Raw genomic sequence first — 16,412 nt, 5'->3', positions numbered from 1 at the left:
TAATTTTGCAACGGAAATCGTGATAACCGCAAAACAGTGAAAATCGCCATGAACAACGCCGCGTTTATCGAGGACTGGAATAGCATTATTCCGTTCAAAATCAAGGCATCCGATTTGGAGTCTCCAACGGAACATTTTCTGTTCAAGTGTGTTTTAAACATCTTCAAGCTGATGCACTACGATGTGTCCAGCTACGAAAACGTAAGTGGGCTTGGGTTCCTTCGGGTGGACCGGAATTTGCCGGAATTTGTACTAACGTTTTCGTATGTTCTGCAGATGTTTAGCGAGCCGATTGAAAAGTTAACCATGAGACGGGTGGAGTTTGTTACTCGTATAAACTACATTTACCAGCTGTGTTCCGACTCGAAGCAAACATCCTTCTTCTACGTCGACCTGGTGAAACCAAGTATGGGGCTTTTGGCTTGTGCTCCAGCGAGATTTCTTTTTAACTTTGTTTTGTCGTTTTCAGCCGCCAAAAAAGTAAAGCATTTACTGAAAATTCTTCTCAACTACCTGTTTTACATAAACATGGTGAAGGAAACCGTGCTGGAAAAGGCCAATCATTGCACGGAGAAGTACTTTGAGCTGAACGCCAAACTGAATCAAGAGCAGATCCTAAAGGAAGCCAACAAAATCAAAGTTAGCAACGTAAGTATCGCCACGGCAACCTAGCAGGCCATCTCCGAGGGTCTGATTTCACCCTTCTCGTCTCCAGATGGATCGCGATATAGACAAAATGAAGAACCGGCTTCCTATGATCAGTCAGCAAATCGAAGAACTGCACGAGACTCAGAAGTCGTTGCGCGGCAAACTGGCCCTCTTCGAGGTAAAGGATCATGAGTTGGGTGAAAAGGTCATCCGTCTCAAAATGCACCACCTACATTTGAGTGACAAGAAGATAACGGACGATGAAGCAGTAGCACTGATCGAGAAAAATGAGAGTCTTGAACAAGAAATGGGGATTCTGACGGAAAAAGAGAAACAACTTCAAGAAACCAACGTTATTCACGTGGAATCAATCAACCAGATACGCCCATGCGTTGGACAGATTGAAAAACTGTTACAAACCGAGTTCGATGGTTCATACATGTAAGCATTTACGTGATTTACGCTGCTGTCTTCGCTTGTATTTGACTAATTCTGTATCTCTAGATCTCTTCGGGCGGAATTGGAGGAGCTAACACTGGAGTACGATAAGACACAAGGCAAAAAAGCAAACATGGAATGCATTTCTGAAGGCTTGGCGAAAACTTGCGAGAAAATAGAAGCATACATAGCCGAGAAACGAAACGAACTAATGGTGCGCAACAAGGTTCTTGGAAAGAGTGAAAAGAAAGAGCAGAAGTACGTGTATTATTGCTTTTTATCGAATCCAACTTTACTTAAAAAACAAACGATTTCCACTTTCAGTAAACTGCAGTCGTTAACAATGGAGTTGCAGCAACTGACAGAGGCTAAGCAGCTCTTTGTTGAAATGATGGAAAAAGGGAAAATGGATCTAGAAAAAATTGTTGCCGTTGCAAATGAGACATTGTATCGTATTGATCCAACAAATGGGAAAATGTCTCACACACAGTGAAAGGTAATTCAAAGGAAGTCGTGCGTATACATTATGTTAAATGAAGCCACACATTGTACAGCTACCATTGTTTTTTTTTTATTGAATAGATTATCACAGTATCACTAACTTATGGTGAATCCGTCACATTGGTATCCACCACTTTTCTTTTTCGAGTCGATGAAGTAGATTCGGATTTATCATTAGACTCAAGTAGTTTACGCCAGAACTTCATTGGCTCAGCGAATTCTACAAAGGATCTAAAGTTTTCCGCTATCGCTGTCGAAAATTCGTGCAACCGTTGATCAGTTAGGTCCATTTGCGTAGATTCTACAGTCTCAACATATTTGCGAACACTCTGATCAAATCTATAATACACATCAACCATTTTCCCTACAATTGTCGTCTGGAATAATGTGAGAAATATTTAGTTTTGTTATTTGTTATAAGATAAGTTGATCATCCGATCTTCACCGTATCACTTACCACCTCTCTTTCAGTTTGGCTTTGTGCAATGCTTAACTTTGATTTCTTGGCAGTCGTTGGTTGCTCTTCCTGGACCAAATCATTTTCTATTAAATCTTGGCCCATCTCTTGCTCTTCCCTGGCGCCGCGTGGTTTGTCACGGTATCTGACCTCACATATCTGCTTGAACACGTAAAGCAGATCGAGAAGCGTTCCTACACCTTGTTTGCATTGGACGAACTTGTTTTTCTCTAGCTGCTCATGGATTCGTTTCACGTTTTCTAGCAGCTTTAATAGACTGTTATCATCGATGTTTCGGATAAAAAAATCATAGATTGCAATGCGTTTGCTCGCTGGTACATCAGCATTTCCAAACAAATCGCACTCCTCACTGCCAGCATCAATGGTCGGGAACATTTCACTATCCGCGTATTTCTATAGAATAAAAAGTTCCTGTCAATGAGTGAAAGCAAGTAGAAGCAGTAAAAGCAGCGGTTTACGTTTCACCTACCAGATATTGATTAAATATAAATACACATTTCAGCAGGGATTCTTTCAGCAACTTCTCATTTTTTGTGTGAACGTATTGCTGAACAATATAAAATGCCTGCGCCGCAATCAGATCATTTTCGTCAATGATTAACATCAAAATGCACAGAAGCACTTTTCCCCGCATTTTAACATAATCTTGTAGAATTAGTTCGTTTAAATTGATCAATGCCACACTGCGCACCGATACGCAGCGAGAGCTTAGCTGACTAATGACCATGTTTACTGAGGAGTTCACTAAAACGGGATCCCTGTAAAAACAATGTAAACGACAAAGATAATGAATTGGTGTAGCAACAAACACGCACTGGAGTGAAAGTACCTTTTGCAAAGATCAGCAAACGCAGTGATCAATGTGCATATGATAGATTCATCCATTCGTTTGTGCTTTAACAGTCGATTGAAATATGGTATCACTGTTGTGGAGATGGTATTGTACTGTAGACTAAACTTGGCGAGTGCTGTGATGGTAACGTTTGCTTTTTTGACATTATTTGCCGTTATTTGCATCGATTCTGAAAGCAATAGTCAATGGAATTAGTTAAAATATTGATCGGTCACTAGGCAAATATCATTATACATACTTGGATTACTCCCGCTGCTGGATGCAAGCTGCGACAAGCACTCTAATAGTATGTTGATAATATCTGTATCGGGTTTTTCGTTTGAATCAGTAACAGCTTCAGCATAAACTAGCAACGTAATGAGATATCGGTCGTTGGTTGTGCTCGAACTCAAATAGTTGGTTCGGTAGTGAAGCAAATAATTGGCACAACCGCTACGCAACTCATGAACCCATTCTGATGTACTCATATCGTTAGACTTTTCCAATATCATACAGCACACATTGTAGATCGAGCTTACAAGCGATACATTCGTGCTGCCGGTGCGTAAGATATCCCATAGCATTTTAAATAATTCATTCAATTTAACGGTGGAGAAGTCGTGCAACCAGCTCTTAATAACACTCAGAATGTACTGTAGGCATATCGTTGAATTGTACTGCATTGTGGGGAATAAGAAAAACCGTGATAAATTGTAAAACATTTAAAAAAAGAAAGCAGCACATGCAATACATACCACATCTTGTTGTAACATTTCCTTCAATATTTTTATCACAACATCCGGATTTCTCGATTTCATTTTATTTGCGATAATCGATAGAACAATCCATGCTTCAGTATAGTTCACCGTAAAGATGTGTGACTCAATAATGCTGAAATTGTTTGCCCTGTTTCATTGCAGAAGTAGAGCAAAGGTTGATTAGTTGAACATCTAGTCTAATTCCTATGAATTAAGATTTACTTACGTGAGAAAAGATTTTTGTACCCAAGAATCGATCGCTGCTTTCAGAACATTGATTTTACCCAGGACCAGTATCGACCGAACAATCAGCCAAGGAGTGAACTTTTTCCTCGAAGAGGAATCCTCGTAACGACAAATGTTATCGAACACATTCCTTTTTAGACTCTCGATGGCCGACTCTTTAAGCTTTTCATCATTGTCATCCAGAAAAATTAGTATACATTTGGACCACAGCTTGATGATCGCTGCATAGTTGGGATGGAGCGTCAAAAGCTTGCTCAGAACATTTAGCGCCGTGCGCCGCACTAGCATCACGTTGTCTTTCGCCAGTTGAACCACACTGGAGGCGAACAAAGGATCGTCGATCCGATTGCGATCTAGCTCCAAAATGTACTCTAGACAACTGAACGATACTCTACGGATGGCCGAATTCGATGATCGTAGTGCTTCGTAAATAATCCCCGGAAGAGATTTCAAAGTATCCCGTATCGTGTCTATTCCGTCGATCTTCGATGTTCCGTCTTCGTCTTCTCGACTTGTGCTTGTCTTCTCTTGGTGTGTACCACCTTCGACAGGCTTATCAAGGGACTTTCGAGTTTGTTGGGGCAATTGGAATAATTTCCTTGAGATCCCAAGGTCCACCTCCGCCATCTGATACAATTCTTCAATGTCGTTCATCTGCAGATAAGAATTTTCCTCGTCGTCCTCATAGTTGCGAAAGAAGGCATCGTGGAATATTTGATGAATTACTTGATTACCGTTTTGCATGAGTTTCAACAAGCATTGAAATGCTTTTAGCTTAATGGTGTTGTTTTTCTCCGCCAGCTTATTGCAAACCAGACGAACCATTTCTATCTCTCGAGGTACCGTTGATATCTCCGAGCGGAACAACACCCAATCGACGGTGCACTCCATGGTACCGAGTCTAGCGATCATTTCCAACGTATTGCTACGAGTACTCGTGTCAGCCTGTGTTTCTAACTGGCTTAAATATTCCACAATCGAGATGTTACATTTGCTGTACAGTGCCAGCTCGTACTTTACAGCCACATCCAGCAAGTACGCGTAGTCATCCGTCTTCGCAAACACCTTAGGCGGATTCGTTAGAACGGATTTGATGAAGTTTGTTAAGATGCTCGATGTGTCTTTCGGGTGCTGTTCCAGCAGCTTCAGAAAAAAGTTGTACACTTGAAGGGCTGGTGGTACATTTTTGTACTCCAGCTGGTAGAACAGGGCGGTCTTATTGAAAATCAGGCTTATATTGTTTGCACACTCATTGTGATCATCATGCTCCGACGAACAAATGGTGCTCAATATTTCGTAGCTCTTTCCCGTTAGTTTCTCAGCAAACGCACGATGGGTTTCTTGCTTGATACAATACTTGATAATGCCCACCAGCCACTTGACCAGATGCAGCTTTACGGTGCCGCAGTTTTTCAGTGTCATGCAGCTGAGCAGCAACTCCAAGTCCTCAAGTATTGCGATAAAATCTGTGGAGGAATGTTTCCCCGCTTCTGAAGACCGTTCTTCTATTTTCAGTACATCCAAACACTTGAGCAAGACTTGCTCATCGAATGCACGTGTTTGCTTCTGTCCAGGTGTACTAAGCAAAACCAGATACATTCTTGCTGCAGTCACTGCTAGCTTTCGGTCCGTCTCAGTGGAATCCTGCTCCGCGAGGATCACAAATGCATACACGAATGCTAGGAACTGATCGACGGATAGTTGCTTCGCAAAGTATTGCCAATTATCGTACTTATCGAAGAGACCAGCTGTGCGACGGACGGTTTTGACCTCAAGAATGATATCGCGCATTAACTCCAGCAGCTGTGTCGGTTGCTCCAGGGCACGTTGCACCATAGGAGAGTCACGTAAATCGAGCCTTTGAGCGTTGGATTCCGGTTCGTCGGCTCTTTCCTCCTGGCACATTTCGTCGATGAGTTCCACCGTCATGTTCGGATCGAAATACTGAGGTAGAAGATTCAGCAACAAATGTACATGTTGTGGAGCCATTTCGGTTTTGGAAACTGTTGCAGAATGTGTATGAATTAATCCACGGGTCCAGCACGGGTACTGATTAACCGGATGGTTGCCTGTCCGATTAAATGCAATGTTTTGGTCGCATTTGGCAATCTTAATTGCAGTAGACTGAAAGGAGAGTTTGATTATTAATGCAACAGATCTTAACAGAAATGCGAAACTCAAAACATACCTGAACGGTCGCCGATCAGCGGTTTCCAACGATGGTTTCTTTCCGAAACACCCGGATGGTTGACGGACTTGATTGCGAATTGATTGTTTGGTTCTTGCAGCGCTCCAAAGGATTTAAACATCCTTTTCATTAGAAATAGAGTAGAATTCCTCACTTTTCCACAGATTTTTGCGACGGGATTCAAAAACTTGGATTTTAAACCACAACAAAAAAGAACAAACAATGAAGAAGAAAAGGAAGAAGAAGAAACCCAAGCAGCAAATTCGTTGCTGCAGGCCGATTGTGTGTGAACAAAATCTTACGCATAGAAAAATCGCAAGCCCGAGCCAATGATTTTTGTTCATTTATTTCAAGTTGAGTTCTACGGAACACTTTATGTTACCAGAAAGAGCGGTAGAAGCACCTCTTTTATTAATCAATATAATTTAATGGTTTCCAGATCTTTAAATTGATTAGATTCGCCATGCGATGGAATGCGACGATAAAACGCACGTGGTTTTCCATTGGTGCATTGTTCACAGGATTGCTATACAAAAATAACATAGAAACGCACACGTGCGATGAAATTTTCTCCAAATTTATCCTTCCGTTTCTGGCAAAGCGAACGTTTTTATTGCAAAATAGTTAACTACAATTTTCAGGTATTACTATCATTAAGTAAACCTAAGAATGATAATACAGTTACTCTCGATACGCATTTGATACCGTCTTTCCAACTCAAACTGGATGAAGCTCTTGGACTGGTTCGTCGTCAACCATGCTCTAGTGTTTCGAAGATCGACTGTGAGCTGGTTAAAAAGAGCACGATGGTAATGACGTCAACGGCAAGCTCCCAAAGATTTCTTGCGTCATCCAACTAAAAGATCAATTTTCACATGTTTCGCGATAAACATACGGCTCGTCCGTCCTTATATATGTTTAAAAAAAACGCTTCCTAGCATACTTTGATTTGCACGCTCTTCATGGCAAATGTGGTTTTAACAATTCGATTGTTAAAATGCAATCAACACGTGCAGAGATAGATGGCGTTTATTACCCAATTACTTATCTATCAGCGATAACTCCAAATAACTCAAACGTAAACTCACAAATACCAGGATAAGGATTGGTAGTTTACTATTCGTATAATGAGTAGATAAGCCACATGAGGGAGATTATGCTCGTGCACGCCTAGCTGGAAAATCCCAGTCTTTGGTAAGTTGATTAGCATGTTCAACATTTAGTTAAAAAATGCAGTACAGTGGTAACAGCGAAAGGATCAGCTTGTACTCTAGACCTGGCGTTTTGTTTGTAGATAGGAAGCCACATAAAATGGCAATCTCACCGAACAGCCCTCTCTGGCTGCAAGTCGTCCTTGGAACACGACACAACACGAAATCTTATCTGCTTCATCTCGATGGTCTAACGGAAATAACATCCCGCCACGCCACGTCATCGTTTTATGCTTTTACCGTAAAAGGATGAGCCATTGTCCTGCCTCCTACACCCATACACTCATACACGCATGCAAGCAAGGATGCAGCAGGCAGCCAAGATGCAGCCGAGATATGCAACAGTTGAATTTTTGCATCGTTGGGAGAAGGTGACTTTACGGTAAGATATCGTGTCACGAGACTAATGAAGTGATTAGTTTAACTGCTACTAAGTGTTGTGCGAATAGACAAGAATCACGATCTCCACATCCGATCACACGTGCGTGCGTCGCGTCATTTAACGAAGGCAACGTAAATGCACGCAAGCGAGAACTTCCTTGATCGAGGGGCTCAGCATCTTGGCACAACAAAAAGGGTCCCCTATTTCTAAGCTGTTTTAAAACGAAACGTTTCGAGTCTCGTCCTCTCATTGAGGCACATTGAACCTACCAACAAGTTCATTACGCGGATTATAGGGAGGTGCTCGAAGGGAGAGTGATTCCTTGCTATCAGCTGTTGATTACAAAATGCTGCGAGGCGATGCTGACCTACACGGATGTGTACCATTTACGCTTTCGTCAGAATTCCGCGGGAACTCGTGTCTGCTGGACGGTGAAATGTAAGATCTTGTGACGATCTAAAAATAATTCTTTGTCTTTACTTATTTCTAGAAGTCTTCTAAAAGAACATCCAGACAAGTGGAAACTTGACAAAGTAAAGCCAAATTAAACTTAAAATTCAAGTTTCGATCGAATGTTTCAATCAACCTTCCATCGATTCTCTTTTTACGGTTCTTCAAGTTCAATCAAATGTCCATTGATATGCCGTATCTGCACTCAAGCTGTGATCCAAACAAATCGGTTAAATTAAACAAACAAAAGTGAGCGCGATCTTCACGCCACCGACCGCGATTCGGAACCGCGAGCAGAGTGTAATGGCATGGTTTGAACACAAAACCCCACCGCTCACCACCAAACCTAATCGCTGCACGCGCACGCTCCTCGCCGGCTACAGTGTCCCCCCTTAGAGACCTCCAGCCCCCCCACAGCGATAACGCATCGCCGCACGGCGCGCGGTAACGCATCTGCGAAGCGCGATATCACCGATGGGGCTGATGGTGAGGTTCAGATCGCGTTTAGCAAGTGACAGAGACAGACCACGTTAGCAGCAGCAGCAGCAGGTCCGCAAAGTACAAGCGACCGAGTGCGTACCGCGAGTCGCGATCTTCCGCTATTGGATCCGTTCTAACGGAAGCCGCAGTGAACCTGAGAGGTCGAACACGGTGGCGAAGGGAGAACGTAGGGAGTATTTTTAGAATATCACCTCGGTCTACCGGTTTTTGGCGTAGGCGAGAACCAACGAAGATAGCGGAACAGCGGATTTGTCCCTCTCGGACTCGTCGTCCCGTAACGGCTAGTTAGAGTTCATTGGTTTCGGGCCCGCGTGTCTCTCGAATGCTTGTGCGCTCGGATTCTAACAACGGCATTGTGCGCGCATTACTATTGCCACAGTAAGTGCGGTTTTTGTTTCGTGCATTTGTGAATATCAATTGTAATTTGCAAATTTTGACGATCTGAAGCTTGGTCTTTACAGTGAAAAGTATGATCTGTGAAAGTTCTAATATTTTTGCGATAAGATGAAGTGTTCGTTTGTGTGCTACTGTACGTTCTACTTTGCGTGGTGACTTGGTTTGAAACGAGGAAGCATAAATCGCCAGGACGATCTACAGCAACCTCGATCAGAGCCATCGTGGGAATTGTGGCAACATGGCGAGCTGCAATCGCAAGTTATATACCGCGATAAGGCTCTACATTTTCCTCTGGTCCGAAGTGATTGTTTATCGTTCGTTCGCCTCAAAACTAAGACCCCCTCTCAGGGCTCAGAGACCAATAGATCAGACTACTTGAGGCGGTAACACCGCCTAGATTGTAGTCTAGTAGTCTAGGTATCTCGAGAATCTCGTGTTAAAAATCGCTAACGCAAACCGGTGCACTGATCGTTTCCATGCCAATTTTCAAGGCACACTCGCGCCTTTCGTGCTATTCAGTAAATTGTTCTCGAGCTTATCTATTCGGCGGTTCCCACAACTGCCTACGCCATTTACCTATCAGCTGATCGACCGCGGACCTTCCGATAGGACGTGATAATAAATCAAAAATATGAGCTACTTGAAGGAGAGGCCAATTATGAACAGCATATCGCGATGAGCGTTTAGCGAGGTGTTTTACGTTGCTGTGTTTTCGCTCTGATGGGAATCATCGATGAATATTTGTTGGATTAAATTTCAACTTATCTAAATTATGTTTTAATCAATCCCAAAAGTTATCAGATGTTGATGGAGAACGCGAACGGCGTGGGGGTACCATGACCCCTTCGAATGCAAATCCGCGCTCGCTGGACGATCACTTCGTGGGTCAGGGGGTCTCCATTTCTTCGAATCTCGCCTTGACGCACACACATCCCAAAAGTACCGGTTCCTAACACTCCCCCCCGGGTGGGTGCTGTTACTGCTGCTGTTACCGAGCAGATGAGCAGGACAGAAGGAATCCAAAGAAAGAGGCAGCGTAAACAAACCTCCAGTGAAGGAAAAGAAGAAAAAAAAAATAGCCGGACCGTCTCACCTTGACCTCATCCTCCGTGGGTGCCATACGCAGCTCGCCACTCGGACGGAACCGCCAAGAGCGCCGTCACGGTGGCTTATCTGTGCCCACCTGGGTGTGCTCGTTCACGCGTTTTCGGTGGTGGATCAGATTCCGTCCCGCTACTACACCTTATGGCCATTGACACTGAGACGAGCCGATTCGGTAATGGCGTTTGGCGTACGGCGTTTGAATGCACAAATATGCAGCGCCCTTGGGGAAGAGTTGCGCCATATCAGTCGTCAGGCCGGTTAACCTGGTTCACGTTCACGCACGTACGCCAATCGGATCGCCCGGTGTGGAGGTCTTTCGATTCGGCCTAATGGACGATAGGGACGGGCTAGTAGCATTCTCATCATTCTTGTTCTTGTTACATTACAATAGTAGTGAGATGACTGGCATGTAGTGAACAATGGTGAAAGTGTTGCAAAGAGTCCTATGGCTGTGGCATGAGATTTCTCGAACCTACTCAGCACAATTTCATTTTCACTCGTTAACAATGGCAGAGAACAATTTTATTTTAACAATGGCAGAGAACAATTTCAAGCGCGCGCAGCACCCTCAACACCTTCGATAGTAGAAGCTTCTTACTGTTTCCGTACCTTGGGGGAGCTAGTCATTGTCACTTTGCGTTGTTTTGCTGCTGTTCCAACTGCAACAATAGACGATCTTCCTTGTACTATTATGTGCACTATGCGTCGTCATCTTTTGTCAGGTTCTTCTTTCAAAACGAGCTGCTGAAAGTTCCGACTTATCCAACTCAAACAGTCAATCAGGATGAATCAAGCTTAAACCGGTACAAAGCGACCTTTCATGGGTGGAAAGTGTGCCGAGGAGATGGTGGATCGCGGAAGGTCTGCTATATTGCAAAACCCTTCCCCACGAGGCAGCAAAGTGATGTTTAAGTGACTCTACTTGACAAGCGGCTTTTTTTCACATTGCACCGGGTCCATCGTTGACCCAAAAATATCTCCCCATCCAAGTAACCATCCGGTATGGTCATGGTCATGTTTCCACAACTGCCACCCAACAGACGAGGATTTTGAAAGCAATCAGATCGGTTCTGACAATCAAATCCATTCTCATCAGCATATCGCAGACGCAGGGGGTCAACAGCGCCAGGTACAGCCGTCCAACTGACCAATTTACATTTCAAATAATGTCCCGCCATCCACTCCACTCAATCGTGTTGGTGCCGCTACTCATCTCCATCGCCTCTGCCTGGTATCACGCCGACAGCCGAGCGGCATCTTGCAAAACGATCCCACAATTCACAACAATTTCTCACGAGCAGCACGAGAGCAGTTAAACGGTTCACTCGTGGCAGTACAATGTAGATGCTGACCGCGCTCAATCAGGTTGCCCTCTCCATTGCGCTGCGCCCCCTTAACGAATCCAGGTTTTTTGCACGTGCCAACAATCGATCATCATCGGTTGCAGAATTGCCACGGATTTCGTGACGGAGAGTCAAGTGAATTTAAAACGAGATCAAGCTCGTTCGTTGGTTCAAAATGGATGGATGCTCTTCAGCATGTTGGTGTTCACGGGAGAGTGATCGATTCCCACTCGTTTGGTTTGGAATTAGGGTCAGTTGATGTAACCGAGCACCCGAGTACGATCGCGGGTGGGGACCAAGGTTGACCACGCACGTACTACTCACCGAGTCGACGTGCCGAGAATTGATTGGGTCGCCTGTGGGTGTTGTGATATGGATGGGTGCGTTTACTTTCATTGGAGGCAATCTCGCTGCATACTCGCTGCGTTTAAAGCAATTGATCATACATTAACCGGCAGTGTAACTCCCGATGATAATGTAAAGTTTGTAGAGCTATCTTTGCTGTTCTAAAGCTAAATCGGGTCTGTAAAGCCAAGTAATAAGACACAAATTACTTGATACACGTGTAGTACAACAACTAATTCCCCAACCGACAAGTAGCTTTTGATAACGACGAGCTACATGGTTGGTTGGTTGGTTGAGCTCGCGGTTGCCACGCTTTATGACTCCTAATTAGCATGCAAGCATGTCAAGGAAGCTTCAAATGATGCGGGCCTGGTGAATGAAAGTAACGTGGCATCACTTTCTCAGACCGCCAGCCAACAGCAGCAGCAGTATGACTATCGTGGGATGTTATCGCAAGTATTAAATGGAACCCATTGGATAGCCTACTTCACCTTCATCATGCACATCTTGGGCTTCTCTGTTAGTAAACCTTTCTATCCCGATAGTAGGCCGCCTCCGTTGCCGCGCAGCTTCCTTAGTAACGCGAGCAACGCCATTTTCCTGCTGCTGTGTTGTTGCTCACAGAATAAGAGGCAAATTCACACGACACCACGACACCTAGGATAGACTCCTCCGGGATAGAGGACCGTACCGCCAGGGGGTCTTCAACGAAAAGTTGACATTGCACACGGTGGTGATGCATGGCACCAGCAGCGACCTGTTGCTTGGGCGGTTGGCGCGATAAGCAGCCATCGCAGCCGTACTGTGGAAGTTGTAAGCCATAAATTAATCCTCACCCCGCAGGCTTTTGGGTGGAGAGGGTGGGTCGGTTAGTTGAGACGACAATAGACAACGATGTCTGCCGCCAACAAGGTTGTTGATACGGTCATGCGGGTTTTTTTTTTGGAGAAGAGATTATAGGTGCCCCCTAATGCCATTCAGTTCTTCGTGACATGTGACAGGTTCGGTTCGGAAAGTTTTCTAGAGTTCATCGCCATTCGCCGCCCACCTAGCGCCGACCACATTGCTCCACACATTGGTTCCGCCTCGCTGAGCATGTCGCACACGATTAGCGAAAGCGCCCCCAGGGCCCCCAGAAGCCTCCTCGCACGCAGCGGTGCGTATTGGCGCGGTTGGGTGTCCAATTGATGGATGGATGGATGGATGGATGGAGAGCGGTACCAATATCAGAGGGCTCTCAGGCTCTCGTTGCCCCTAGACACTTATCCAATTGAGCTATTGTGCGAAAGAAGACCCCAATAATGGGGTGGATGATTGTTCCGCTGTCGCCGCCGCCACCACTGCGGCCACGATAATCATGAGCGATAACGAACGTTATCCGCCGTGTGCGCTTTACTTCTAGGTCCGGCCGACGGTAGGCGCGATACACGCAAGCTGGAAACGAACCATAAAACGGCCCCGTCACGTGGAGTTTCGCTTTGCTGCAAGAAGTTTTCGAGGGGGAGTTGACCTCAAGGTTTTGTACTCTTTTTTCGATTTTGACTTGTGTTAATGGCAGTAAAAGATATCTTGCAACTTGTGTCCAATATACATAAATACATAAAAAATTTATTTAAAACGTACGATCACCCAACCGTTGGTAATGGAAGTGAATTAATTCGCTGCGGAGCGGAAATACAATTTCGAATCGCATTTTTTTGGGCATTAATTTTGCCTTCTATAACCAAGAATCTTTCTTCTTTTGAAGTTCGAAGAACCAACCTTATAACCGGTTTAAGGGATTCAGGTTGGAATGCAATCAAATTCCGTGTCTTGTGCGAGGCACCCTACAGAGTAGAAGAGTTCGGTAGACGGGAATCTCTTGGGGCTAAATAACGTTTTATTGATTTATGGGAGCCGAGGTGCTTGCACGGTAATAAAAACGCCGTGTTCGTCTCGTGCATGCTGTATCTTTTTACAAAAAAATATTAAAATAAGTAAAAAGGCCCATCAAATCGTAAGATCGCACTTTGGAGCCATCGCCGCCAACATAAAGAGACGCTTGATTAACCCAAAGGGCACTCGTTTTATCTCTTCCCAACGATATAGGCATCCATGAAGCTGCAGGCGAAGGCGGGATCACCACCTTAGCAGAAGCTGTTTAGCGAGTGATACCGTGATCGTGTGGTGGTGATAGGCCATACGCAGGCGTCTCCTCGGCCGAGCCGATCCCGCGGGAAAATGCCGATGAAAGAGTGGATCTCGCAGCTGCAGCCAGTGCAGCTGTACATTGTGCTCGCCCTTTCGGTCGCTTACTGCATAGTGCAGCTCTTCGTTAGCCATATCTCACACTCGCTGGTGCTGCTGGTCAACTCCTACCATATGATGTGCAACATTATTGCTCTCACGGGCTGTATTTTAACCATAAAGGTAAGTCAATTGCTTTTCAGATTCAGATGATCACGCGTTAGTCGCCGTTAAATGCTGATGACAAGTAGCCACTATACTGCATCCACACGGTACACATTAGTTCCAGTTGCGTGCGCTTCACTCATGTGTCCGGAATAATTTATGATGATCACAGAGAGCGAGCGAGAGGGCGGAGGAGGCGAGTGGCATTTATTTTCCATCCACAAGTCGACATACGATCGGCCTGGTTAGTAGTAGTCATAGGCATCATCAGTGCTAGCCGTTGGTCAGCTAGTGCGGTATATCACTGCAAATTACTCAGCGACTTTCGCTTTCGTATAGTGCCTTTTGTTGGCCACTTATCTGGTTACTTGAAGCACATCACAGACTCACTGATACTGGTTGCAGAGGTGCATCGCTTTGCATTCTACAGTACGCTTGGTACGCATGCTGGGCGTGCACATGTGGCATTTAATTGCGGGGTAGGAATGATCATAGCTTGTTGTTCCTCCCCTATCTGATCGTGGATACCTCATATGGGGTATGATGACTCTATGTATGTGAGTGCATCGTTTATGATTAATTTTATGTAGCAACATTACATCACAGCACGAAAATTAATTTTAGTAACAGGGAGTATAGTAGAAGTGGTCTGTTACTACGGCACGCGCTGTCGTCATTACACCTCGCAAACACTCGAATTTCGGTCACATAATCGATCATGTGTCTCTCTAATTGCAAACTCCAGCCATATTCGGTGTTATTGCTTACCCGATGTTACTGATAGCCAGTGATTACAACACAAGGGCACCTACATTAGTGTTGGAAGGGGCCGACAGGGTAAAGATTAGGATGCGATTCCATATTGCCTTCGACACCATCTTGGGAGCAGCTAAACGATCTATTGTACTCAAGGAGTAGACACATTCCATGGCGTCACGTTAATCGTTATCACTTTTTCTCTCTCCTCACACCCCCGACAGAAGAGTGCCAAACCGAAGACTGAGGAGACCCTAAAGCCGATTGAACCCAGCGGCGATAAATTTACGGAAGTTCCGCTAGCCCTTGATGCACCGGTGGAAGCGGGCAGCTTAAAGCCTGCCTCGAATGCTCTTCGATCGCAGGGGGAGTTAACGGCCCTGGACATTAAGCACAATGTAAAGGTGAAAGCACGCCAGGTGCGGGAGAGTACGCTCAAGAATACGTTCGGTTGGGCACGGATCGACATTCTGACCATGCTGGTCGTGTGTATCTTCATGGCGTCGTTCTGTTTCTCGGCCGTCGTCGAAGCGCTACAAACACTGTTCCACATCTCGCACCATGGTGATGCGATGCACTTTGCGGAGCATGTACTGGTGCTCGCTTCGTTGGGGCTAGTACTGAACGGGATCTGCTATCTACTGATCGGGGGTTATACGTACCATCAGGGTAGCTTCCTGTACATTACTTCCAGCGGTAATGTCATACTGGATCACGTGATCAGTGGTGATGGTGTGCGGAAGGGTGATCGTCGGTTGTCCGGTTCACGCCGGAATGCGTCTCCATCGCAGCTACGCAGCAAATCGAAGCATGAGAGTGTCCGCGAGCTGATGCGGGACATTTGCAGTAAGTATAGCATGTTCAACCGTCACAGCTTCAGAGTAATATGATCGGTTATCACCTTCGCAGGCACCATCTTTGTCATCATTTGCTCCCTGATCGTCTACTACACGACGGAGGAAACGGCCAAATTTGTGGATCCCGTACTGTCAATTTTATCCTGTGTGGTGCTAATCGCCTTGAGCTATCCCTACAGTATGTAAATGGTAGAGGACGCGTCCTGATGGTGATCGTTTAATGGTGTTTCGATTTGCTTACCTCTTTGTAGTGAAAGAATCCGGAATGATACTGCTGCAAACCATACCCAATACGATCGATATAGAGATCTTCAAACAGTCGCTACTGGAAGGCTTTAAGGATATCGACAGTGTGCACGATCTGCACATCTGGCAGCTAAGTGGGCACCAGTACGTCTCGACAGTGCACATCATTTTTGATAGCCCCAAGGTGTACCATACTATCCACGAAGCTGTGATCGAGTTTTTCCACGAGCAGGGCATTAATCAGGTGACGATACAGCCGGAGTTTAAGAGTACGAGCGAAAGTCGTGCCCTTGGCGATGGTACCGAGCGGTGCCTGATCCAGTGCAGTACCCGTGCCCAGT

The 16,412-nt window shown here is 45.2% G+C and overlaps 3 protein-coding genes across 4 annotated transcripts in view; 2 read left to right on the top strand and 1 right to left on the bottom strand.

The window, feature by feature from the left end:
• Nucleotides 1–47: 47 nt before the first annotated feature.
• On the top strand, nt 48–1,639 carry LOC125953467 (uncharacterized). The gene is made up of 6 exons (XM_049683078.1): nt 48–201; nt 277–406; nt 470–648; nt 716–1,089; nt 1,153–1,344; nt 1,411–1,639. Exons 1-6 carry the CDS (start codon nt 49–51, stop codon nt 1,577–1,579), a joined length of 1,197 nt encoding a protein of 398 aa, XP_049539035.1. The 5' UTR covers nt 48; the 3' UTR covers nt 1,580–1,639.
• On the bottom strand, nt 1,601–6,245 carry LOC125953399 (condensin-2 complex subunit D3). Its single transcript, XM_049682955.1, has 8 exons — nt 6,090–6,245; nt 3,882–6,025; nt 3,653–3,803; nt 3,157–3,574; nt 2,895–3,087; nt 2,535–2,823; nt 2,045–2,458; nt 1,601–1,964 (listed from the first exon to the last, which is right to left on the bottom strand). Exons 2-8 carry the CDS (start codon nt 5,888–5,890, stop codon nt 1,689–1,691), a joined length of 3,750 nt encoding a protein of 1,249 aa, XP_049538912.1. The 5' UTR covers nt 5,891–6,025; nt 6,090–6,245; the 3' UTR covers nt 1,601–1,688.
• A 2,404-nt stretch (nt 6,246–8,649) lies between these two features.
• The window catches only part of LOC125953437 (uncharacterized), an 8,277-nt gene continuing 514 nt past the window's right edge, over nt 8,650–16,412 (top strand). The window contains exons 1-5 of one of the 2 annotated variants that reach the window (XM_049683034.1): nt 8,650–8,799; nt 13,910–14,230; nt 15,193–15,814; nt 15,878–16,003; nt 16,077–16,412. The exon at nt 16,077–16,412 is cut by the window's right edge and continues 514 nt beyond it. In XM_049683034.1, coding sequence (XP_049538991.1) covers nt 14,042–14,230; nt 15,193–15,814; nt 15,878–16,003; nt 16,077–16,412 — 1,273 coding nt within the window. In that variant the 5' untranslated portion in view covers nt 8,650–8,799; nt 13,910–14,041. Of the gene's footprint in view, nt 9,012–13,909; nt 14,231–15,192; nt 15,815–15,877; nt 16,004–16,076 lie in introns of both variants that reach the window. The other variant, XM_049683033.1, reaches the window with a different exon arrangement.

The sequence above is a fragment of the Anopheles darlingi genome, chromosome 3, assembly GCF_943734745.1.
Source record: "Anopheles darlingi chromosome 3, idAnoDarlMG_H_01, whole genome shotgun sequence".
Lineage (NCBI taxonomy): Eukaryota > Metazoa > Arthropoda > Insecta > Diptera > Culicidae > Anopheles > Anopheles darlingi.
Note: the sequence above shows the minus strand (reverse complement) of the source record. Positions and strands in the feature narration are given on the sequence as shown.

Bases quoted from the DNA above. Each gene is read 5' to 3' on its own strand.
- LOC125953467 (XM_049683078.1), top strand. From the start codon at position 49: ATGAACAACGCCGCGTTTATCGAGGACTGGAATAGCATTATTCCGTTC. The intron at 202-276 runs GTAAGTGGGCTT...TATGTTCTGCAG, and splicing joins ATGTGTCCAGCTACGAAAAC to ATGTTTAGCGAGCCGATTGA. The intron at 407-469 runs GTATGGGGCTTT...TGTCGTTTTCAG, and splicing joins CGTCGACCTGGTGAAACCAA to CCGCCAAAAAAGTAAAGCAT.
- LOC125953399 (XM_049682955.1), bottom strand. From the start codon at position 5,890: ATGGCTCCACAACATGTACATTTGTTGCTGAATCTTCTACCTCAGTAT. The intron at 3,804-3,881 runs GTAAGTAAATCT...GCAATGAAACAG, and splicing joins GTACAAAAATCTTTTCTCAC to GGCAAACAATTTCAGCATTA. The intron at 1,965-2,044 runs GTAAGTGATACG...ACATTATTCCAG, and splicing joins GCCAAACTGAAAGAGAGGTG to ACGACAATTGTAGGGAAAAT.